The sequence below is a fragment of the Quercus lobata genome, chromosome 6 (genome assembly GCF_001633185.2).
Source record: "Quercus lobata isolate SW786 chromosome 6, ValleyOak3.0 Primary Assembly, whole genome shotgun sequence".
Taxonomy (NCBI): domain Eukaryota; kingdom Viridiplantae; phylum Streptophyta; class Magnoliopsida; order Fagales; family Fagaceae; genus Quercus; species Quercus lobata.
Window position 1 is genome coordinate 8,170,361 of NC_044909.1, and position 26,198 is coordinate 8,196,558.

Below are 26,198 nucleotides of genomic sequence, written 5' to 3' on the forward strand. Positions count from 1 at the left end.
GAAGGATTTCTACTTGCCTACAGTGTTTGGGTGTGCGGAAGAGTTGTTCCTGAAGAAGTTTGTGATGCCTTATGAGAAGGAAGCTTCTGAATTGTTACAGCTATACAAGAGAAAATTGAATTTTCCAGAATGATCAATGAATATATTGATAAACATGAGGCAAAGAATTAGATGAAGCAGTTGTGGAGTGCTCACATTATTTGTCACATTTCACTTGAGTTGAGTTACTTGATCCAATTACACCCTTTGGGATTGAAACTTACTCTTGAAGGAAATTTAACCAAAATCCCAACATGTGAGAAACAAAAAATAGAGAAAACACACGTCAAAGAAGAACAATCACACGCACAATATAGTATTTACGTGGTTCAGCAATTTGACTACGTTTACGGAGTTGCAGGGATTTCACTATTATCAGGGAAGAATACCGAGTACAAAAATTGTGGCTACAATACCTTTTTCTCTCACCCTCTAGAATGCGGCAACAACAACCTACAATCTTAAAAACCCTAATCACGGCAAAGTCGGTTTATATATATGAGATGGGCCCAAAAAACCATAGACTAAGTCTCAGTAAATCTCCCATTAAAAACCACGTAATATTATTCAGGTTGGGTCAAGTCGTCAAACCAGATCAAACAAAACTAGGCTCCACAAAGCCAGGGGCGTAGCCAGGAATTTTTACATGGGGGGGCCAATTCGAATCATGAAGGTTGAAACCGACGACAATAAGTATCATCGTTGTATGGATAGTCTATATTTTTAGGTTGATATGGACCTTCTTTGAGATAAGCTCGTTGGATTTCATCTTGTTTGTTGATAGGGAATTCACATATTTGTTTATGTGATCCTGGATCACGATCTATCTCTTCAGATTGAATTCTTGAACATTTGGAGGGGTCAGGGTGTTCATCAGGCATTGAAATATCAACATTTGTTTCTACAGCCATAGGTGTCTTAATTTTTGAATTGCCAACATCTTTTTTCTTAAAGAATGCATCAATTGTTTTTCGTTTGCTTATAATTCTTTTAGTTTTCAGAATATGACTCAAAAATTAACTTGAAAAGAAGTTTAAAAAATAAAATTTTAATTAGAAATTTTTACTTAGGATGTTATTCATACTCAAGAAAAAACAAAATTTCCACTATAATTTAAACATACAATCCATTTTTAATACGGCTTTAATTAATAATAAGCCCTCAAAAAAAAAAAAAAAATTAAACACACAAGTATTGGTACACAACATAAACCAAACAATTTAACAACATCCACAGCTACATTCACAGCTATATGATATCTAACAAATCAAAAATAGGTAATAAATCATAACAATTTTACCTTAGAAATTTTGTCTTCACAAAGTGCAAAGATTGGTCATCCGTGTGGCAATGCCTACTGCCTCTGCCTGACTGTCTCCAACTTTAGATCTTCCCTTCAAGACTCATCACAAACAATCTCTCCATACCTTCAATCATGTATTTCTCTAAAAATTTATGAAAATATAAAGAGCATGTGAATATTTAGGTGTAGATAGTTGAGAAAATAAAAAAAAAAGACACTAAAAAGAGATGAATGTCTAATGCTTAAAAAAGAGAAGAAAACTCACCAGTCACCAAGTTCCAAAACTAAAGCTGATGAAGAAAGAAAAAATTGGTCAAGATATATTTTTTTTTTTTCGAACTGTGAGTACAGAGGACTGGAGTTTTGGGGGCTAGTAGGTAGGCAACGGTACCAGTGGAAATGAAAGTGTATCAAAGAAGACAAAACAAAAGAATAAGAAGTAAAGAAAGGGATTCCGTGGGTCAGTGGATGGATTTTTTGAGATGAAGAGAAAGTGAAGTTTTGTTTTTTGTGTTTGGACTTGAGCGGGCCAGCTTGTTTTATTTGGAGTACATAAGGTGATAAGGCCTAAAACTAAAGCCGGGCTTGGGAGAATATTTGAATTGGACTTGGGAGAATAGTTGAGAGTGGGCCATGGGGGGGCCGGCTGTCCAATATTGGGGGGTCCAATTTTTTTTTTCTACCTACTCTAATGGAAAAAAAAAAAAATTTGCAGGGCCGGGCCCCCCCAAGCCACTATGTGGCTCCGCCCCCGCACAAAGCCCAACAACTCTAAATCACAATCAAGATTGCAACTTATCAAAATTCCAAACTGTTGCTAAAGGCCCAGTGCTTGTTTTCACTGAGCCTGGAGAAGAGAACCATCACAAGAGCTTTAATTTTGTGATTTCTGTCCTTTAGAGGTTTGGTTAGGCTGAGGTTCTCTCTCTCTCTCTCTCTCTCTCTCTCTCTCTCTCTCTCTCATGTTGTTGTTGTTTGGTGAGCTACTCATCCCTTTGAGGATCCTGAAAAGTAGTTTCTACAGAAAGTTGGAAACTGTAGTGAGGAAGCTCCCAGGCTGTTGAAGCTATCTTGAAGCTAGGGGAAATTTGTAAGAGGTAGACTTCAGTGGATGCAGCAGCTACTGTAAAATGTCATGCCTCACCATTTGTGTGATTGAAGCTTGGGTTAAAACTTAAAACACTGACAAACCCATCATAGATCATACTATATATATATCATCCTCATGGGAAAACAGTTTATTTCTTGCTCATTTGTTCTATATATATATATTTTTTTTGGGCTCATTTGTTCTGTATTTACTACAATTGTGCAAGTAATCTTGCGTTAATCTAGTAGAAGTTCAGTGGTCTAAGTGAGATTGGTGGTTCAGTTCAGCTATCTGTATCACTTCTATGCTAAATGAAGGCTGCTGTGGGGTCTTGAACATGGTGTGGAATCTCCTCAATGAGCCGACCTTTTGTCTAGAATGAAAGCTGATTTTTCCTCCTTTTTAGCATCAATCAAATAGAGAGTTAAGCAACAACATTTGTTTAAAGAATGCTAAATAAAACCTACACATATAGATACAGTGGTCGATCTTGAACATGTCTAAGTCATCGGTGTACCAGTTTTGTTAATAAACATACACCTTCGTTATTTTTATTATAACCATTTACATTTCAAAATTCTCGTTTTGGCCATTCATATTTGATTTTCCATTCATATAACATGTTGAATTTTCTCTATATACCAATTCACCATGGGAGTTATTGTACTATCAGAGCCCCCCAGAAATTATACACTGCTAAAACCCTCCCATTGTTAACATTAAGATACATTTCAAGCACTTCAAATCGACACTCATTCACAGTCTCATACCTCATAAACACATGGGTTCTCACGGGAGGGTGCTATATCAGCCACCAAACGTGTTAACTTTGAAACCCCAGATAAAGCAGACTTGGTCATAGCTTTTTCAAGAACCATGGTTTCTCACAAACCCAAATCTCAAGCATCATCAGAAGATACCCTCCACTGCTGCTATCAAATCCTCAAAAGACCCTTTTGCCCAAATTGGAGTTTTTCCAATCCAAAGGCTTTACAAGCTCCGACATTGTTATGATCTTAACTAGAAATCCACACTTATTGAAACGAAGCTTGAAAAACCAAATAATCCCTTCTTTTGACTTCTTTAAGAATTTGCTTGGAACTGATGAAAAAACTGTTATTGCTGTTAGACGTTTCTCGGCCATTCTTGTTGATAAAGACACTCATGTAGTTCCTAATGTCAATCTTCTGAGAGAAAATGGAGTTCATGAATCAGGTATATGTACCCTAATTAAAAATTGGCCGAGAGTTATTACGACAGATCAAGTTCGATTCAAAGAGATTGTAGAGGAAGTCAAGGAAATGGGAATCAATCCTCTGAGGGTAATTTTTGTTCAGGCTGTTTTAGCAATTAGGGGAATGAATAAATCCACATGGGAGAGGAAGGTCAACGCTTATAAGAGATGGGGTTTGTCTGAGGATGAGATTCTTGTAGCTTTTGCAAAGAACCCATGCTGTTTCAGGGCGTCTGAGGATAAGATTATGATGGTGATGGATTTTTTGATCAACAAGATGGGTTTGGAGGCTTCCCTTATTGTCAAACGCCCTACACTTATTAGTTTGAGCTTGGAGAAGCGACTTATTCCAAGGGCTTTGGCGATTCAATTTTTGCGGTCTAAAGGTTTGGTTAAGAAGAATTTTTACTTGCCTACGGCATTTGAGTATGTGGAGGAGTTGTTTTTGCAGAGGTTTGTGTTGCCTAATAAGGAGGAAGCTTCTGAGTTGTTGCAACTATACAAGGAAAAAATGGATTTTCCAGAATGACTAGTGAACATATGATGATAAAAATGAGCCAACGAATGAGATGAAGCAGTTGTGGAGTGCTCATATTGTGTGTAATGTTTCACTTGATCCAATTACACTCTTTGGTATTGAAACTTTCTCCAAATCTGATCCAAGATTGGAACTGGTTCAAATTCCAAACTGTTGGTAAAGGCCTAGTGCTTGTTTCACTGAGCTTGGAGAAGTGAATCATCAGAAGGTTTGGTTAGGCTGAATGTTTTTTTTTTTTTTTCCTTATTTGTTGAGCTAGTTATCTTTTTGAGGATCAAAATTTATAAGAGGGAGAGATTAGTAGATGCAGCAGCTATTGTAAAATGTTATTCAATGGAACAGAATTGCATTATGGGTCCTCGATTGTGTGGTGTTACTTGATCCCATTGTTTCAAAATTGCTGTATTTCTTGTCCAAGAGTGCTAATAATCATTGTTGTTTTCATGATTGATGCTTGGGTTTAAACTTGAAAGCGTGTCAAACCCTTTATGTATCAACATCATTCTAAAGAGTTGGACCCTATTATAGTGTCTGATTGACATCCTCTTATTTTAGCAAGAATATTTTATTAGTCCATTTTTTAGCAACAAATGAACTAGCTTAAAAAAAAAAAAAAAAAGATATATATATATATATATATCTTCTTCATTTTTTTTTTTGGTGAGCTACTCATCCCTTTGGGGATCCTGAAAAGTAGTTTCTATGGAAAGTTGGAAATTGAAGTGAGGTAGCTCCCGGCTGTTGAAACTATCTTGATGCCAGGGGAAATTTGTAAGAGGTAGAATTCAGTGGATGCAGCAGCTATTGTAAAATGTCTTGCTTCCCCATTTGCGTGGTGTTACTTGATCCCATTGTTTCAGAACTTGCTTTATTTCTTGTCCGAGACTACCAATCATTTTTGTTTGCATGATTGAAGCTTGGGTTAAAACTTAAAACACTGACAAACCCATCATAGATCATACTATATATATATATATATATATATCAACCTCATGGGAAAACAGTTTATTTCTTGCTCATTTGTTCTGTATTTACTACAATTGTGCAAGTAATCTTGCGTTAATCTCGTAGAAGTTCAGTGGTCTAAGTGATATTGGTGGTTCAGTTCAGCTATCTATATCACTTCTATGCTAAATGAAAGCTGCTGTGGGGTCTTGAACATGATGTGGAATCTCCTCAATGACCCGACCTTTTGTTTAGCTAAATGAAAGCTGATTTTTCCTCCTTTTTAGCATCAAGAGTTAAGCAACAACATTTGTTTAAAGAACACTAAATAAAACCTGCACTTATAGAGACAGAGGTCGATCTTGAACATGTCTAAGTCATCGGTGTACCAGTTTTGTTAATAAACACACATCTTTGTTGTTAATAAATATACACCTTTATTATTTTTATTATAACCATTTACATTTCAAAATTGTCGTTTTGGCCATTTATATTTTATTTTGTAGCTCATTTTCATTAGTCATTTGGTAACCCTTGACACTATATAAGTTATCTTAAAGTCTTAATTGATAACACTTACATGACACTTAATGGTTAAAATGCTATCAAAAATAGACTTAAATGAGTGATATATCTTAATGACATTTATTTGTCATCTGACATTTAAATTAAAATGGAAAAGTTAACGGATACTTTAAGGGTATTAATTTAAAAAATATTAGAAATTTTTTATGGAAAAGAAAAAAAATAATTGATGACTTTTTATATTTTCATAAAAGTTGTGTCAAAACTTTTCTAAAATTGGTTATTAGATCTCAAATAAAATTTCATAAAAAAAAGGATAAAAGGCCAAATATAAAAATAAGGGCAAATTACAACTTACCCATATGTGGTTTGGTCGAAAATTAAGTTGCCTACCTATGGTTTAAAATTTGACACTTTACCTGCCCGAGATTATCTCAATTAGATGTTCTTAACCCAACTTTGTTAAAAACAAGACTTAATATACAATTTTGCTCCACTTTTATATTTATCTTCTCCAAAAACACACAAATACAAGATCAAAAATAATCCAGCAGAACACTTATATCATGGGATTTCAAATCAGATGTAGGTAACTTAAATTTCAGTCAAATCTCAGGTGGGTAAAGTGTCAAACTTTAAACCGCAGGTAGGCAATTTAAATTTTGACCAAACCATAGATGGGTAAGTTATAATTTACCCTAAAAATAAAATACGAAATGTCAAGATACTTTTAAGGGTCAAAGTGTCAAATATAAAAACTAACCTCAAACCTTGAAAATTATTCTTTAGTGTCCATTTGGCAAAGATTATTTTGCCAACTTATTTTACTAATCAGTTTATTTTTACTACTATTTATGAGTCTTACTGCACTTTTTGTATTATTTATAGGTCTTATTATATTATTTCAGCTAACATTTATATTTATCTATAATGTTTTCAGCAAAAAGTTTCAGCAAATTAAGCGGATCCCAACATATCCTTAGGATCTGTTTGGGATCTGCTTATTTTGCTGAAATTGAAAACTTTTTGTTTAAAGTACTGTAAATAAAGGTAAAAGTTAGCTGAAATAGTATAGTAGAACCTATGAATATTACCAAAAAGTGCAATGGAGCCTATGAATAGTAACAAAAATAAGCTGAATAGTAAAATAAGTTGGTAAAAAATAATTAACCTAATGTATTTTTTAGGGCTATGTCTATTGGGGTCCTAGGCAATGGCAATGGTGTAAGTAATTTTGCGCAAGGGGACTACTCTCAACAAGAAAATGGATTATGATTTTCATTTCTCTAACAGTGAGCATTTGGGTTGGTAATGATAAATGAATAATAACTAAAAATGAAAAAAAGGGACTAGGAGTAGGGGAATATATTAGGACAAAGTTTAGTTACAAACTTACTTAATATCTTTTTATTGGATGTGAATTTGGACAAATCCACCATTGGATTACATCTTCTTCTTATATTTTCCATGCTTGCAAAATTTCAAGAAAATTAAAGATCAATAGCTATGTCATCAATAAATTTTTTAAATTGCAAGTTTTTGTAATTTAAAATTATGCACAAAATATAAGCTTATAGATCATATAGTAAATGATAACCGATTGACACAAAATTTAAAGTGTGTATTAAGGGCGTAAAGAACATGCAATTCAACGGTTAGATTTTCAAAATATGTTGTAGTATTATTTTATTGAGTGAGTTTGTAGCCTTAAGCTACAACCAATTTTGTAGCTAAAATTTGTCCAATATATTATTAAAATGGTGTTAAGTTTATGACTTTATTTAAGGAGCAAATTAGGTATTTTTGAGATAATAGATATTTTTTATGGAATATTTTGAAATATTTTGGTAGCACATGACATTATGGGAAGGGAAGGTAGTTTTGTATTTTACCATTTTAATAATAAATAAATAAATAAATATTGGGAGATAAAAGAAAAAGAAAAGAATGGTAAAGTGGATATTAGGGCCAAAATTGGGAATTAACACTGTTTTCTAAACAATATAATTAGTAGGCACTATTACAAAACTATATTTTTTACTAACATCTCGAGTTTAAAAGACTCGATTTAGGACTTATAAATCAAGTCTCAAAGACTCGGTTTCAGTGTTCTCTAATTTGGCGTTTCTTCCACGTGATGTCCACCTGGAAATCGAGTCTCTAAGACTCAATTTATAAGCCAACCCTTTACAAAAAAAAGTAAAATGTTTTAAGCCTGCATCTTCAGCCTCCTTACACATATGTTCAGCTCTCTCATGTACAAATCATTCCCCCCACCCCACCCCACCTTCTCATCAGACATGACCACCATAGCTGAAGCCCTCACATCGCCACCTATGGCCTCTCATCACCATTATTGCGATGGTGGCTTCCTTCACCTTCATCTATTATGATCGGTATATCTCTCTCTCTCTCTCTCTCTCTCTCTCTCTCTCTCTCTCTCTCGTTTTCTCTCTTTCGGTGAAGCCTCCATGGCCGATCGGCCTCCATGACAATGGGTTCCTCTCAAGTTCCAATCTAACTTTTAGGGTTGTGGGTTTTTGGATTTTCTTGCAGAGAACCTTAATCAATAAGCCAAACGGGTTGTGGGTTTTGGGGTTTTTATTTTTTTAATTTGGATTTTAGGTGGTTGTTGGGGGTGGATTTGGTTTAATTTGTGCTGAATTGTTGGATTAATGCTCAGATTTGTGGGTTGATAGTGGCTGGTCTATGCTTGTATTTGGTGGTGGTTGATGGTGGCTAATCTATGTTTTGTACTCCAAACACTTGAAAATCTTTTCACTGTAAATATTTTACAGATATATGCCACGTGGAAAAGCGCCAGCTCAGATCTGATTAGAACATGAAAACCGAGTCTTTGATACTCGATTTATAGGCTCTAAATCGAGTCTTTTAAACTCGAGATGTTAGTATGAAATATACTTTCAAAATAGTGCCTACTAATTATATTGTTTGGCAAACAGGGTTAATTCCCAATTTTGGCCTGGATATTAGTTTAGAGTGCGTGAGATTTTTTTTTTGCAAAATAACACCATTTTGCTAACAATTTTGTTAATTAGCAACGTTTTCAAACTATTTAGGAAACTAGCATCTCAAGTCTGTTAGACTCGAGTCTAAGAGACTTGATTACTGTGTTGGCAAAGCTGAAGTGGACAAAAAATCCATGTGGAACTCAAGTCTCTAAGACTTAAATTCCTGTAAACCATCTTCTTCCCTTTTTTTTTTTTTTTTTTTTTTTTTTCATCTGCCATCCTAAGACAGTTCTACCTTCTTCTTCTTCTCCTTCCTCAAACATCCAAACCCATTTCTCAAAATCCCAAATCCAAAAATCATGATCTCGGCACCAAAGCGCCATGGGTTTGATGATCTCGGCACTGGAGCGGCTTGGGTTTGTTGATCTTGGCACCAAAGGTCCATTTTCAGTGTTTTCTAGGTTGGTTTGTTAGTGTTTTCTGGGTTAATATTTTTGATTTTTTTCTTTTTTGGTTGGTCTGTTTATGTTTTCTGGGTTACTGTTTTGTGCTGTTCTATTTTTGGGGAACTCGAGTCTCTAAGACTCGAGTTCCATGTAGATTTTTTTAGAAACAGTGCTAACTAACAAAATTGTTTGAAAATGAGTGTTATTTTGAAAAACAATCTTGCGTGGCGGTGTGAAAGGGCCAAAATTGAGAATTAAAACTAATTTCCAAACAATATAATTAGTAGGCACTGTTATAAAATTATATTTTTTACTAACATCTCGAGTCTAAAAGACTCGATTTTGAGCTTATAAATCGAGTCTTAAAGTCTCGATTTCAGTGCATTGATTTGGTGTTTTTTCCACGTGGCATCTACTTGGAAATCGAGTCTCTAAGACTCAATTTATAAGCCAAAAAAAATTTAAGTCTAAGTCATGTACAAGCCATTTCCAGAAATACCAAAAAAAAAAATTTAAGAAAACCCAAATTAGATCAGAGAGAGAAAGAATCCGAGGTATATTGTGAAATTGTTTTCTTCAATGGAGTCTACGATCTCAAACCCGAATTTCAACATAGAAGAAAAAGAATTGAAGCGAATGAAGCATAGAAAAATCAAGACGCGAGGTCCGAAATCAGATCCAAAACCCGAGATGATCAGATGGAGATCCAAATCGAAGCAAAGCATGTCGAAGCTCTCCGCCAAGTCCGCCACAATTCCTCCTCCTTGCCGTCGTCAGCCAAGCTCTCCTCCTCCTCCTCTGTAGGACGACATCGCGAGATTCGAGATGCGGCGAACCAAGTTCTCGCCGTATCAACCCCACGACCACACACGGCCCACGCCGAGCTGAAGCCACCCACGCTGACTTGAAAACCACCACCCATGGTCCCACACCGATCTGAAGCCACCCATTCTGATCTCACTACAACCCATGTTTCTATTTCTGTTTTTTTCTGGTTTTTTTTTTTTTCCCCTCTCTCTTTCTTCTCTGATAAGAAGCTGTAAATAGTGTTTTAAGGGTTATAAATCGAGTCTCTAAGACTCGATTTCCAAGTGGATGCCACATGAAAAAAATGTCACGTGGAAAAAATACCACGTTAGATGTGATCAGATCATGAAAACCGAGTCTTGTAAGACTCGATTTATAGTCCAAAATCAAGCTTTTGAGACTCAAGATGTTAGTAAAATATATTCTTTTAAAACCGTGCCTACAATCTGTGTAGTTAGGAAAATGGGCTTAATTCCCAATTTTGGCCATGTGAGAGCAGAGGAGAGGAGGGTAAAGTCAAAAGTGAAATGAAAGTAGCATTAGCATTTCATCGTCCTTGTATTGTATTTATATCTCGCTCGATCCTCTTCTCATCATCATCCCTTTCCGTTTCCGTTTCCGTATCTAGATCTCCAATTTTAAAATTTTACCCCAAACTAAACACCAATAAATAATAATAATAATAATAATAATAATTTGACTCATCAAAATCAAAACCTCCACGGCAGTGGCAGTAGGAGTATAAGGATAATGGCTTCCTCCTCCGCCTCCGTGGCCGAACAAGCAAGGGCCCCTCCTGCTCTTCCTTTGCCCACTCCCCCTGTTGAGAAGGCAAATCACTCCAATTCCTCTCTCTCCCTCTCCTTTATTTGTGCTTTTTCTTTTTTATTTATTTTATTTATAAAGGGTGTGTAGTTTAAGATTGCGTTGTGCCAAATAACGGTAACTCCCGATAAGGAGAGGAACATCGCCCATGCTCGTAGCAAGATCCAGGAGGCTGCCGCTAAGGGCGCCAAGCTTGTTCTCTTGCCCGTCAGTATCACCATCTCAACTCTTATTTATTTATTTTTTTGATAGGACCATCTCAACTCTTTTAATTTTTTTTTTTTTTTTAATTATAGGTTCTTTTGGATACTAATTATTGCTGAAAACTAAAAATATAATAATAAAATAATTTTTATTCGTATGAATAGCCACCAATTTTAAAGTTTTTTTTTGGAGGAAAAAGTACTTGCGTGTAGGGATCCACTGTTTTTCAGTCAAATGCAGGAACGCACCGAAAATGTGCATTCCAAACGCACATTATATGATAAAAAAAAAAAAATACTCTCAAATTCAGTAGTAGTAGGAGGAGGGTGTTTGTTTTTTAAGATTATATTAAAACTAAACCCATTTGCTACATACAATTCATGTTCTAAATCTATTTCCAGTAACAACTACTCTACTTCAGTCAAACTCAAAATGTTGTTTTATTTTTTCTCATCTCAGGAAATATGGAATAGTCCTTATTCAAATGATTGCTTCCCTGTCTATGCCGAGGACATTGATGCAGGTGGGGATGCTTCTCCTTCCACAGCCATGCTCTCTCAACTTTCTCGTAATCTCAACATAACTATTGTTGGTGGCTCTATACCCGAACGCTCTGGAGATCAACTTTTTAATACTTGTTGCGTCTTTGGTACTGATGGAAACCTCAAAGCTAAGCACCGCAAGGTGGTACTACTTTCCTTTCAATTTCTATTGCTCTGTGTTAGTGTGTGTTATATACTCTTCTTGTTTTGGATATTGCGGACTTGGATAGTCGTACATACAGTGTCTACCCTTTTTAAGGATTCTGATGTCAAATGACTTTCATTTTACACTACAACTGCCACCACAATTACAAAGAAAGTTACATAAATTATACTGAGCTACCTTACATTGTCTTTGCTACTTTGTGTTAAGATAAAATGTGGTTTCAAGTTTTCTTCTATTACATGTCTAATATTAAGTATTGACAAACCAAATATTTGCATCTGTATACGTCTAGACTATTATAAACTAAACTTGTAGATAAGTAGGCTTCATACTGCATAATTAATTTTTTGTTGCTTTCTACATAATTTCTGATGTACCTGTCTGGCTTCAGATACATCTCTTCGATATTGACATTCCTGGGAAGATTACCTTTATGGAGTCAAACACTCTCACGGCGGGGGAGACTCCTACCATTGTGGATACAGGTTTATTTATAATGATAATTATTATGATGACCTAGAGAAAAGCTCTTTATAATGTCACATGCTTGTCAAGTTTCTTGAGAACTAAATGAAAAGGATGGATTATCTGAATTATCCTTCAGGTCATCTTCTTTCATGCATGATTTACTAATCAAATTACTCAATGTGGGGTGTTTTCACAAGGGACAAATTGGGGAATCTGTCTACATGTGTTTGTGGTTGGCTTGGGAAAATTTGTGAATCTAGGTTTAGAACTTTAGAAAGAAGGGGTGGGGTTCAAGAATGGCTAGAGTTTTGGTAGGGGAGGGAAAATATTTGATTTAGTGCTGCAAAAGAGGGGAAAGAAAATGAGATCATATCTGTCCACAAGGTATGAACAGTAACCATGAACTGTTAACAATGCATGTGACAATACACCCGAGGGAAAAGAAAAAGAGAGAAGGAAATGGGAAAAAGGATACTCTACTTCCAATCTTAAATTTCTTATCCCCTCCCTACCAATTGCACTGAACCAATTACATCCTTTAACTATGACCCATAATGTATAATTATAGAATTACAAAAATACACTTAACTTTAAGAAAAAACCAACTAAAACATAAAATTAAATATTACTGACCTAATTAACTGCCCTGTTACTTATTCTTGGGTTTTTGAGTTAATCGTAGGTTGGTTGGTGTAATAAAATCTTCATGCACTTGAGTTCTGTCTAGACAATTTGTTGGCAACTCATATAATCTACAAGTATATTAGAGAATTACTTTAGTTGTAAATGGGAAAAGAAGAAAAATGATTATATTAAAGCAGCTCACAAAGTCATCTTTTCTCTTCCCGCATTAACAATTCTTATCTTACCATCTTTCTATGATGGGCCTTTTCTGTATATTCATTCTTTTCCTTTGCCTCTTATATATGTTCTGGAATTTCTCATTTATTTTTGAATCAATGTAACCATTATTCGTTATTCATTCATGCAGAAGTTGGGCGAATTGGTATAGGCATCTGTTATGACATTCAGTTTCAGGAACTGGCAATGATATATGCAGCAAGAGGTCTGTTTGTTCCTCCCTTTGACATGTGAAAAGTTAAAATCTTGCTACACTGGTGGATGTTGTTATTAACTATTGATCGCTAATGACTAGTAGCCAAATAGAATTTTGGTAATTATGGTATTTTATAAATTTTGGGAGGACATTGATGAATTGATTCAAGGGGTACCAAATAGGGAAAATATTTTTATTAGAAGAGACGTGAATGGTAATGTTGGAAACTAGAATGGAGGGTTTTCAAAGAGTTCATGCATGCCATTGGTATGAAGTAAGAAGTGAATCAAGAGATGCTATTCTAGCGTTTGCAATGATGTATGGATATTAACAAACACTGTAAAGAAATACTTGGAGAATCTAAAGGATGTGGGCAAATGATAGAGAGAGTAACTAGATGTAGAGACAATGTCACTTTTTAAAGTGGTGAATGGGAAGCAAAAAAAACTTTGTCCAAGAGGGTAGTTTAAGGCTTATAATTATTATTATTATTTTTTAATAATTTGATAGTTGGGGGTGAGGTATTTCAACCTTGGGCGTCTTCATTGGAAACACTAGAAGCTAAAAGATTCTTAAGGCTTATGATGAATTATATAGCAAGTTGAGGACGAAAGATGGAGTAAATAATATTTATAAACTTGATAAGATAGGAGAAATGGAAAAAAGAGACTTTTGTAGTTAAAATTAGGGGTTATTTGTAGTGGTATGTATAAGCACATTGTACTCCTATGGAGATAAGAACAGATGAAAACTTGATTGATAATAAAACTTCTCTTGGAATTCTTCCTATGGTCCAGTGTTGACTCATAAAGGTTCTCTCTTGCTTGGTGCTGGCTCTTAGGTTGCTAGCCTATCCATTAATTTTCAGTTCTTCAATATATTGTTGCATTGTTTTCGTTTTGTTCTACAACAAAATTTAGTATTAGCCACCAGCCGTTAAAAAAATCCTTTTCCATCATACTTTTCTACCCATCAAAAGCCATTGCCGCCAAGCCAACAAACTCAATTGACTGACAACCTGAATAATCCATCCTGCTGTATTTCAAAACCACATGACCCATATTTGTCCCCCTACCCAACTCTAGTACCCTTCCCCGTGCTACTAAATACAGGCTTGCTCAGCCAAACCAAGGCCTAGTCAGCAGCCACCACAAATCCTGTTTTTGAGACCACAAGATCTCTGATACATTATCCAGCCTCCACTGTGATTAATCATTGCAAGATTATCTTGGTGCACAATCCTGAGTACCTCAATGGTTTCATCATCAGTCCTACATGCTGCATCACTAGGAGTTCACTAGAGAGTCGATTTATCATTGCCAAACCAAGAAAAACAACTTCAATTGCACTAAAAATGAGCCCTCGGTTTCTTCAAGGATGTTTGCGATCGTTGCTAGATTGCCCCTGATTGTGGCCTTGATTGTCTCTCCAAATTGACTTTGGAATTTTTGCAGAAGAAAGGAGGCCTGAGTGCTAAAGTCTTTGATATCTAGGCATGCAAGAAATTGTCTTATTTCCTAAGACGTGTTTCTGCCCGTGTTAACACGTCAGACCCTCTATTGGTGTTGAAATAGAGATTGACCTGTGTGTTGCTTCTTATTTGATTGATGCCATGGCAATAACGAGGCTTGTTGGTACAGCTAGGGATTATCGGAATGATGTCAAGAACCTTCGCTATGAACCTGCCATTACTGATTGGTAACAGATGAAATTAAAATTTTTGAGATGAATATTATTGTAATTCTTTAAGAAAGAATATTTACCCCAATTTCATTATGATAATTTTCTAGATTGAAGATATAATATGAGGCAAGGGAATAGACCTTCAGTTTCACAATTTGAAAAAGACAAGATGAGTGTTCATGTAGTTTTCAGTCCTAAGTCCATTCCAATGCAGTCTACCAAAGAAACAATATTATAGAATTTAGTGAAAGCCTTTTAAGACATGTCTAAACACTCAACTTGAGATACAAGTCCAAAAACAGATTGAACTTTGCAGGCAAAGCTTCATAGATGGCATACAGTTGCGCCGAGCCATCAAAACCTAGTACTGGAATAGAAGTACAAGTGCTAAAAAGTGTTGCTGTAATGTTTGTGCAGCAAGAAGATCCTACTTTAGAGCCTAAGTAGTAAGGTGAAATATTTGAACCATATCTAACGGACATATAAGTCAACCTGTTGAAGAGTTAAATATATTGCTTACCTCTGAGAAACAAGATCTCCTATTGCTTGAAGAAGAGAAAGTTCAACAAGAGAGCAAAGACTTATGGGGTGCACATATAGAAAATGAGTTTGATGCATGTGCTACCGATTGACCCTTCTTGGTGCATGAAGTGGAAAAGCTTGATATAATGGTACTTTTTTTTTTCTTTTTTTTGGGATAAGTATTGAAACTAAAAAATGTATTGATAAAAAGGAACAATGGTACCTTCTATGAATCAAGATAAGGCTGTCTCATTTGCATCACTGATTCTACACATAGATTTTATAATTCCAGACAAATTTATTGATGTGGTAGAATATAAGGCTTCTTTATTCTTAGTGATTCCATAATTGAAGCAAGAATCCATTGCTAAAATTCTTATCCTTCAACAATTTAAAACTCGAGGTCAAGTTTCCTCTAACCAAGGGAGGGAGTGCAGGAAGTGCAAAGAAATATTTGTTTTAACTTAGTTTATTTTCTTTTTGGAAATCAATGGTATATATAGAAGTTTTATTGAAAAGAAAAGTACATTGTGTTTACGATAGTAAACTCATTGCACTTGAAGCAAATACAAACAAATCAAAGGGAAGAGCTAATAGAAATTAAGAAATCAGATGTGGAAGTACAATGCGTAAAACCCCAAATACGAGACCACTCAAACAAAGTCCTAGCCAGCAAAGACTTCACAAGATCCACCAGTCTCTCAATATCTTCAAACATACGTGAATTACGTTCCCTCTAGATTAACCACATAGGACAAGCCGATACCATATTCCAAACATTTGAAGAAAATTTCCCTAACCAATTCCTCCATTCAAAAAGAAGAGAAACAACTGTATTTGGCATCACCCATTGAACTCCAAAGACCAGAAAAACTTCACTACACAGAGCATGAGCAAGCTTACAATGAAGCAGAAGATGATTTATAGTTTCCTCATCACAAAGACATAGGCAAGGTTATTAGTATTTTATTTCCCAGAGTTAAGGTTATTTTTGTAATTTAATAATTAGGATTTTCCAAGTCAATTAAAGTTAGGGTGTTCAATATCACTTAGAATTAGGGTTTACTTTTAGTAGTCTATATAAGCACATTGTACTCCTATGGAGACAAGATGACAGCTTGATTGATAATAATAATTTTCTTATAATTCTTCCAATAGTCTGGTTTTGACTCCAACCAACCTTAGGTGCTAACTCTTAGTGGTTCTCTTACTTGGTGTTAACTCCAAGCAAGCCTAGAGGATTGACTCCTAGGCTTCCAATCCTCTATTTTTCTGTTCTTCAATTAATTGTTGTGGCATTGTGCTTTTGTCTTGCACCATTTTTCCAGGGCAATCTATTGGAAGCTATTTCTTATGTAGACATCTAGTGGAAAAGCATAGTGAAGTCTTTGAAGATTTCTAAATGGTTATTGATTTAGACAAAGCATATGATAGAGTACTTAGAGAGGTTATTAGGTGGGTTTTAGAAAAGAAAGGAGTTGCTTTAAAGTATGTTAAGTTGATTAAGGATATGTATGATGGAGCTAAAACTAGAGAACTAGAGAACAAGTGGAGGCATCATAATAGAGTTTCTAATCACTATATGTTTATGTAAATGATCAACATTAATCCATATCTCTGTATATTGGTTATGGATGAGTTCATTAAATCGATATAAGATGAAGTCCCTTGGTGTATGATTTTTGCAAATGATTTAGTTTTAGCAGATAAAACTAACCACGGTGTTAATATCAATTTAGAAATTTGGAGGTGTTTTAGAATTAAAAGCCTTTGGGCTAAGAAGGATGAAAACATAGTACATGGAATGTAAGTTTATTAAATGTAGAAATAAAGATGAAGGGATTGTAAGACTTGATAATCAAGAGTTATCCATCTTTGGCAGAGTTATCTCCACAAAATATGGTGAGGGTCGAGTGGGGTGGAGTTCTAAAGTTTGCAGGAGGACTCATGGGTGTTGCCTATGGAGAAGCATTAATGAAGGGTGGGAGAGCTTTTCTAAGCATCTGTCTTTTGTAGTGGGCGATGGCACTTGTATCCGTTTTTGGCATGACAGGTGGATTGGTGATAATACGCTAAAAGATCTCTATCCTGAGCTCTATGTGTGTTCAACAGTCAAGGACGCTTGCATCTCTGAGGTTTTGTGGATTCTAGAAGGGGGTATTGTTAGAGTGTGGAATCTAAGATTTTATAGAGCTTTGGAAGATTGGGAGTTGGCTGCATCTTATTCTCTGTTTCAGCTTATCCAAACTTGTATTCCTCGAGGTGAGAGGAGAGATACTCTTTGCTAGTGGCTAAAAGGTGATGGTAAGTTTCACACCCGGTCTTACTATCATGCGATTTGAGGTGCTTCGAATTCTTTGTTTCCTTGGAAGGGGATTTGGAAACCAAATATTCCTAAGTGCGTGGCGGTCTTTTTGTGGATAGCTGCTCATGGTCGGATCCTCACTTTGGATAATCTAATGCTTAAGGGTCGCCCCTTGGCTAATTGGTGTTGTATGTGTTGCCATGATAGGGAGTCAGTAGACCACCTTCTTCTTCATTGTCCTGGTACTCATTCCCTATGGTGTTTTATGCTTCAGGCTTTTGGTATTCATTGGGTTATGCCAAGTTCGGTGGCAGGTTTGTTATCTTGTTGGCATCAGTGGCTTGGGAAGCATAATTCAGACATTTGGAATTTGGTTCCAGGGTGCTTAATGTGGATTGTGTGGTTGGAACGTAATTGTCGATCTTTCGAGGACAAGGAGAAGACGTTGGATGGAATTTTTTTTCTAAATAACAATAAATATTAAAAAATTTAGTTAATTGTCACGTTTCAAAACAATGTTGAAAACTAGCATCTCGAGTGTCTAAAACTCGAGTTCCAAGATAAAAATCGAGTTTTTAAGTCTCGATTTGTAAGTGGATCAGTGTAATGTGGGAAAAAATTAAGCTGAAAATCGAGTTTTAAAGACTCGATTTCCATAAATTGAATAAAAACGCCGCTATAGGTCTATAAAACGTCACTATAGGGGTTAAAAACGCCACTATAGGCCTCCATAAATCTGTACTTAAGAAAAAAATTTTCCAGGAAAACGCCGCTATAGGCTTTTAAAACGTCACTAAAAGTCTTAAAAACGCCACTATAAGTGAAATTTTTTTCACATGAAACTCGAGTCTTGAAGACTCGAGATTCATGTGGTGTTTTTCTAATATGGATCTCGAGTTTCTAAAACTCGAGATGCTACTTTCCTTTATTGTTTCAAACGTTGCCTAACTAACTATATACAATTTTTTTGCATTGTTGTTTTGCACATTACCTCCGTTGGATGAGTTAAAGGTTTTAAGCCAACGCAGTCTTTTGGAGTGGTCTCGTTGTTGGGGTTTTACTGATTGTTCTTCTCTCTCTGAATTTATGTCTTCCCTCAGCTTAGTTTCCTGATTACCCTCGTTTTGTTGTGCTATGTGTTCTTTTTTTCTTGTTGTTCATCATCATGAACATCTTGTACTGTTCCCTAATTTTTTTTATCATTAATATTAATTTTCTTATTACCAATCAAAAAAAAAAAAGACTTGATAATCAAGAGATACCAAAGTGTGATTGCTTTCTATATTTTAAATTAATAATTGATTAGGATGGAGAGATTGAAGATGATGTGAATCATAGGATAAAAGTATGGTGGATGAAGTGGAGAAGCGGAGAAGCGTATCAAAAGTGTTGTGTGACTGTAGAATGCCTATTAAGTTATAGAGAAAATTTTATTAGGCTTTTATAAGGCTAGTTATGCTATAAGTATTGTGTGATAAGATTGTTAATATGGATAAGTGGAAATACAAGGATAGATAGGTTTCAAAATGAAGACAGTCACTTAAAGATAAGAGTGGATAGTAGGCTGAAATCAGGAGTTCCTGGGGTGTTGTGTAAGCTGGATGTGGAGAAGGCATGTGATCATGTGAATTGGGACTTCCTCATTTATATGTTGGATTGTTGTGGTTTTCCTGAAAAATGGAGAAAATGGGTTTTCTTCTGCATCTCTACTATTAAACTCTCCATTCTCATTAACGGAATTTCGTGTGGATTCTTTGAAAGGTCTATAGGTAAAAGATAGGATGATCCATTATCCTCTTTATTGTTTGTCATTGTTATGGATGCTTTTAGTAAAATGTTGGATAAGGCAATGAGGGATGGGCTCATGTCTGGTATTAGAGTGGGTCCCATAGGTAACTCCTTGTAGGTGACCCATCTTCTCTTCGTTGATGATACCTTGGTCTTATGTGATGCTGATCTTGGTCAAATTTTGTTTCTGGTCTGAAAATTAATACGGGTAAGTTTGAATTGGTCCCTGTGGGTGTGGTTCCAAATATAGCAGATATGGTGGATGTGCTAGGGCGCAAGCAAGGCTCCTTCCCGATGAAATATTATGGGGGATGTTAAAATAACTCACCTAGTGAAATGGGCTATGACTTGCGCTCCTCTTCATTCTGGAGGTTTAGCCATTAGAAGTTTGAGAAGTTTTAATAAAGTTTTGTTTGGAAAATGGTTATGGAGATTTGGGAATAAGTGACAGGCCTTGTGGAGGAGAGTGATAGGGGCAAAGTATGGTTGTGAAGGGGGAGGTTGGTGCTCTCTTCCCATTACTGGCTCTCATGGAGTGAGTTTGTGGAAGTCTATTAGCTGTGGTTGGCCATCTTTTATTCGTCACATCCAATTTGAGGTTGGGGCCAGGTTTACTATTAGATTTTGGTAGGACATTTGGTGTGGGACACTTCTTTGTGTGTGCACTATCTGAGACTTTTTTCTTTAAGTCGAAATTAGGAGGCCTATGTGGCTGATTTGATGAAGTTCCCAAATGGTGTTCTTTTCTGGGATCTAAATTTTAGAAGATATAGTGAAGATTGGGAATTGGAATCCTTTTACAGTTTAATGTCTAGAATTTATGGAGCTTCTTTGAGAGGAGTTAGGGATGATAAGATGTGTTGGAAACCTGCTATGGGAAGAGGTTTTGCTGTTCATTCTTATTACTAGGTTCTGACAAAGTTTCTATCAGTCTTTCCCTTGGAAGATTGTTTGGAAGTCCAAGGTCCCTTCTAGAGTTGCTTTTTTTGTTTGGACTACAGCTTTGAGGAATATTTTGACTACTAATAATCTTAGGAAACGGAAGATTTTGATTTTGGATTGGTGTAGTATGTGTAAAAGAAATGGGGAAATTTTGGATTGTTGTAGTATGTGTAAAAAAAATAGGGAATTAGTAGACCACCTCCTTATCCATTGCCTAATTGCTTTTGATTTGTGGTCTATGGTGTTTACTTTGTTTGGCATTCATTGGGTTATGCCAAAAACAGTGGTGGAGCTAGTGGCTTGTCGGCAAGGAAAGTTTGGGAGGCATCAGAATGTTGCTATTTGGATGGCTGTGCTCTATTGTTTGATGTGGTGCATTTGGCGGGAGAGGAATAACTGGCGTTTTGAGGATTTAGAGAGATCAGTTTCAGATTTTAAACTCTTCTTCCTTAAGACTCTTCTGGATTGGGTTGCAATGTTAGGCATTTGTTCTTTTTCTTAGGGATGATAAGATGTGTTGGAAACCTGCTATGGGAAGAGGTTTTGCTATTCGTTCTTATTACTAGGTTCTGAAAAAAAGTTTCTATTAGTCTTTCCCTTGGAAGACTGTTTGGAAGTTTAAGGTAGTAAGGTCCCTTCTAGAGTTGCTTTTTTGTTTGGACCGCAGCTTTGGGGAATATTTTGATTACTGATAATCTTAGAAAATAGAAGATTTTGATTTTGGATTGGTGTAGTATGTGAAAAAGAAATGGGGAAATTTTGGATTGTTGTAGTATGTGTAAAAGAAATGGGGAATCAATAGACCACCTCCTTATCCATTGCCCTATTGCTTTTGATTTGTGGTCTATGGTGTTTACTTTGTTTAGCACTCATTGGTGGTGGAGCTATTGGCTTGTCGATAGGGAAAGTTTGGGAGGCATCGGAATGTTGCTATTTGGATGGCTATGCCCCATTGTTTGATGTGGTACATTTGGCGGGAGAGGAATAACCGGCGTTTTGGGGATTTAGAGAGATCAATTTCAGATCTTAAACTCTTCTTCCTTAAGACTCTTTTGAATTGGGTTGCAGTGTTAGGCTTTCGTTCTTTTTCTTTGGTCCATGATTTCATGGACTTTTGTACTTAATGCATTTGATTTGTTTTTGTCCTTGATTTATACTTCCTGTATACTCAGGTGACACCCTTCTTCTTTTTAATGTATTTTTATTACTTATCAAAAAAAAAAAAAAAAAAGAAGAAGATAAGAGTGGTCTCTATTAATGAAAAGATGCAGGGGAGTTGCTTGAGATGGTTTGGTTATGTGCAGAGGAGAGCGATTAAAGTACTAGTGAGGAAGAGTGAGTTGATTAAAGTCTAGGGAACAAAAGAGGACAAAGAAAGACCTAAAATAACTTTAGTTGAAGTAGTAAAAAAATGACATATCAGTTAAAAATGTGATAAAGGCCAATGAGCTTTAGCTGTATTAACTCCTCCTCCCCTTGTAAGTCTTAGGTGGAGGGTGGGATTGTGGGTTCAAGATCTATGGGTTGCATGTGTAACTTACTACTAAAAGATTAAAAATGTGACAGACAATATGATTTTGGATGGTAGAGAATCGCGGAAAAGAGTACATGTGGTTGACGTTTGATTAGTATGGAAGGATCCTTAGCTGACTTCAAAGCTTTGGGACTAAGATTTGGTTGTTGTTTTATAAATTATTCATATGTGCAAAAAGATGACATTTCTAGATTTTATATTCAACACAGTACAGTCCTAATCCCAACTACACAGGATCAGCTACGAGTATTCTTCTTTGCCTCACAATTTCAAGTTCCACGATTGCATTTTTCAAAAATCATTGAAAAAATGTTTCTAGTCATTAGCATAATTGTGTGAAAGAGGTTACACAAAGATGGAGCTTCTCCTGTAAGATTGTGATATAAGTGCGTACTTTTTATAGTTTCTTTGTTTGGCTTCTATTATCCTTATTTCTCTTTTGTTCATTACTATATTCTTTAAGTTGTGATTTATCATTGCAAATACTGTTTTTTATCAGTGAGTACTCTTCCTAGCATAAAATTTTTCAGTCTCTCATAAGCATTCTAATATCAATATTGTAGTAGATTAAATACAAAAATGGTTTACTTGTACAGCATCCAGTCCTTTTTTTTGCTGTTTTAGTGATTCATATGATATATTTGAAATTTGTAATAGTCTCTTTGTTTTCATGACCTTGCTATTGGTGCCTCAGCAGATTTTAAAATTATTGCCCCCTTTCATCGTAGTAATTGTCTAGTTTGTATGTCATTGCGCATGTTGATCGTCTTCTTAATATAAGGTACTAAACATTAACAGATCCAAGTTTTTACATCAGGGGCTCACTTGCTATGCTATCCTGGGGCATTTAACATGACTACTGGACCATTGCATTGGGAGTTATTGCAGAGGGCAAGGTAGCAACAAATTTCACTTATGGAAGAATTTATATTCCTCAAAATGTTCTGTGTTGTAATCATCATGATAGTTTGATATCCCGAGGCTCTTTCTCAATGGCCCAGTTGGCACTTATTTGATATTATTCCTTTTTTTTTCCCTTTATCTGCTTGCTTATGAGGGTGCCTAGAGCTTTTTGAACACCTGACTTTCCCTTGGGTTTGTACGGTTCCCTGTCTCACACACACCAAGAAATTACAAGAAGGAATCTCTTGGGAGTGGCCCCAAGATGTTGGCTAGAGAATTTGAATTCAAGACTTTATGGATCTCATGAGGCCTTAGGAATCACTAGGCCAATCCTTTGGGGTTTATTTGATCTTATACCTACAACAATGCTTTCAAGTTACTAATTAATGTCCAAAACCAGTGGGATTTTCCAGTGATGTCTACAGTGGAAATTGATCTTTATATATATACACACACATATATATTTTAACATAAGGGAAAATATATTTACTTGTGTTCTTGGACTTTGTTCGTTCTCCTTTTAATGTCCCACCTTTGTCCATTCCCCCCATTGATTATTTAGTAATCTCCTCTAATTTTATGTATAAAATTGTCATTTATGCTATTTGTAGCTTTAGATGATAATTTCATCATTCTTCTATTAATATGTTGATCATTTTCCATGTGCAGGGCTGTAGATAATCAGGTATGCTAACAAAAATTCATTTTTTTTATTGTGTATGATGAGCATTGTGTTAAAGGGAAAATTTTATAAGACTACTATATGACGAGCTATGCTCTATGGTACCGAATGTTGGGTTATTAAGAAACAATATATTCATAAAATGAGTGTAGCCGAAATGAGAATTTTAAGTTGGATAAGTTGAAATACACAAAAAGATAGGATCCGAAATGAGGAAATTTGCTTGAGAAGGTTTGGCCATGTTCAAAGGAGAGCAGTTAATGCATTGGTAAGAGTGAGTTGATCTAAGTTGAGTGAAATAAAAAAATGTAGAGGAAGATCCAATATAACATTAGTAGAAGTAATAAAAAAGGACTTATCAATTAAGGGAGTAATAGAGAATATGACTTCAGATAGAATAGAATGGAGGAAAAGAATACATGTGGTTGACCTTAACTAATCTGTTGAGGATCCATAGTTGACCTCAAAAATTTGGGATTTAAGGCTTGTTGTTGTTGTATATGATCAGTCTTGTGGTTTACATTTGTCTCATTGTTGGTATCTTTAGGTATTTTTTGGAGCTCATGTCATGGTTTTAAATGGAATTTTTGTGATAAATTCTATGCTTAGGAATTACCAGTAATAAAGTGCTATAAATCTGGTCCTGGTGTTCCTCTTCTTATGCTATTAAATCATAATCTGTAATAATACTTGACAGAACTTCTGTGTTTCTATCTTACATTTGTTTCAATAGTGCGTGGAAGATTTGCTTGTTTGGATTATAAACCACGAAATATTGTCATTTTGTAAAAGCTTGTATTACTTGTACATAGAAAGTTAGTTGTTTTCTTCGTTCCTTGCTCTGAAGTTTGCGTCTTTTTTCATGACTCTGCCACCCTAATCCTTAATGATCTTTTTTTAATGTTTTTTTTTCTGATGTTGTAAATGATTAATCTTCTCATATAAGAGAGTCAAGAATGTTTGATTATGTATTAGTAAAGATAATCACTTGTTTAGATGAAAGTATGAACATTAATAAAGACAATGGTAGCGATTAGGGTTCCCACACCTGAGAGTTAGGATTGGAGCTCTTTGGAGTGTTAGCGTTAACATATTCAATAATTGTGCCTCCTAGACATTCCTCTTTAAAATTTGGTCATAATTGGAAGTTTTGCAACCGAAATTTGGTCAGAATTAAGTAGTCAATACATGTTATTCATCAACTTTACAGCTGAGTCTTAGCCAATAAACGTTATTCAGCATGTCTTTAGAGTGTGAAAAAGCATCTTACTGATTCATGTTTTAATGAAATGAATGGTTATCTCTTGGAAGACATAAAGATTGCGAACATGTTTTTTTTTTCATTGTTAATAATGTTTACTATACTTTTAATGAGTGAGGATTCTCTGTATAAATTGATGTCAAAGTTGCTTATTTTTGTTGAAAATTTTATAAACAGTTGTATGTAGCAACTTGTTCACCTGCTCGAGACGCTGGGGCTGGTTATGTGGCTTGGGGCCACTCCACTCTTGTTGGACCAGTAAGTGGATATTTTGTTTCTCTCTTTTGGACAGCAGTCATTCCTTGACAGATTGATATGTATTGTATGAGAAGTTCAAAATGATTGCTTCAAAGTTTATTTCACACTTCTCGTTTCTAAACTGAGTGGAGATTTTTACGCTTGTAACTTTGTAAGTAATATCACCTTTACCACATAAATACTTACAAAAAACGAATAACCGTGACAGTTTGGAGAAGTCCTGGCAACTACTGAACACGAGGAGGCTATAATCTTGGTAGAGATTGATTATTCATTACTTCAGCTCCGGAGGTTATGTTCCTTCTGATCTAATATAATGTCTCTCTTTCATGTGGATTTAAATAAATAAAAAAAAAAATTGTAATCACTAAATGTTTATCCTAATTCTGTGATCAAAATACTCAGGACAAGTCTCCCCTTGTTAAAGCAAGGACGAGGTGATCTTTACCAATTAGTAGATGTTAAAAGGCTAAATTCTCAGTGACTGGAGAAAGGAATTCTAGAGGACTGTTGTCATGCGTGGGAGGAATTTCAGTTAGAAAATGTTAGTGCAAAAAAAATGCGAGCAATATATTTTAGGACTCTGTTTGCATAAACCTTTCGGAGAATATTGTGTGGTTGTAGTCGGTGATTTGGAGCTTGCATTATGGGCTTGTGTTGTACTTTTGTGTATTATTAATAAGTTGGAAAATTCCCAAGCTTTATATTGCATATATATTTAAATAGGGCAAAACTTAAGTACAATATTTAGATGCTGTTCCTTTAGTTTTCCTCTTAAGATTCATCCGTGTGGTTTTTTTCTTGTGGGATGGAAGTGTTTTTTTTTATTTTTTTATTTGGTGAAAGACGATTCATTAACAACAACTAAAGAAAGCCAAGAGGTTTAAGACATATCTTGTTAAAGTACATCTCATTGAGGTCATCCTCAAAAACATCTACCATGTCCATAGGCGGACTATCAAAAGTAGAAAAATCAACAACCTGATTGAAACTCATCTTAGCAAGACTATTAGCACAGCAATTTGCTTGGCAGAAGCAATGCTTAATCTAAATTTGCTGAATGCTAGAAGCCAGCAGCTTGCAATCGTCCAAGATAGGAGAGATAATATTGTTAGCATAAGAAGAGTTTCTTAGGACATCCATAATAGCTTTGGCATCT

At 35.4% G+C, this 26,198-nt stretch overlaps 2 protein-coding genes across 3 annotated transcripts; both read left to right on the top strand.

The window, feature by feature from the left end:
- The first annotated feature begins 3,100 nt into the window (after positions 1-3,100).
- LOC115993714 lies at positions 3,101-4,531 on the top strand. Its single transcript, XM_031117669.1, has one exon. The coding sequence runs from the start codon at positions 3,443-3,445 to the stop codon at positions 4,193-4,195; it is 753 nt and encodes a 250-aa protein (XP_030973529.1). The 5' UTR covers positions 3,101-3,442; the 3' UTR covers positions 4,196-4,531.
- Positions 4,532-10,402: 5,871 nt separating this feature from the next.
- LOC115993893 (omega-amidase, chloroplastic-like) lies at positions 10,403-25,743 on the top strand. Of its 2 annotated transcripts, XM_031117876.1 has the most exons (10): positions 10,403-10,730; positions 10,815-10,931; positions 11,388-11,612; positions 12,028-12,121; positions 13,096-13,170; positions 22,753-22,831; positions 23,508-23,523; positions 24,959-25,039; positions 25,248-25,330; positions 25,445-25,743. In XM_031117876.1, the coding sequence occupies exons 1-10, from the start codon at positions 10,650-10,652 to the stop codon at positions 25,521-25,523; spliced, it is 930 nt and encodes a 309-aa protein (XP_030973736.1). In that variant the 5' UTR covers positions 10,403-10,649; the 3' UTR covers positions 25,524-25,743. The 2 variants fall into 2 exon arrangements, with proteins under 2 accessions (XP_030973736.1, XP_030973737.1); XM_031117877.1 differs by lacking the exon at positions 10,815-10,931 and having other exon boundaries at positions 10,535-10,730; positions 25,445-25,742.
- Positions 25,744-26,198: the final 455 nt, after the last annotated feature.

What these genes read in the sequence shown, in the direction of transcription:
- LOC115993893 (XM_031117876.1), top strand. Translation starts at nt 10,650, where the DNA reads ATGGCTTCCTCCTCCGCCTCCGTGGCCGAACAAGCAAGGGCCCCTCCT. An exon ending in ACTCCACTCTTGTTGGACCA is followed by an intron (nt 25,040 to 25,247) that starts GTAAGTGGATAT and finishes TAACCGTGACAG; the next exon opens with TTTGGAGAAGTCCTGGCAAC. An exon ending in TCATTACTTCAGCTCCGGAG is followed by an intron (nt 25,331 to 25,444) that starts GTTATGTTCCTT and finishes CAAAATACTCAG; the next exon opens with GACAAGTCTCCCCTTGTTAA.
- LOC115993714 (XM_031117669.1), top strand. Translation starts at nt 3,443, where the DNA reads ATGATCTTAACTAGAAATCCACACTTATTGAAACGAAGCTTGAAAAAC.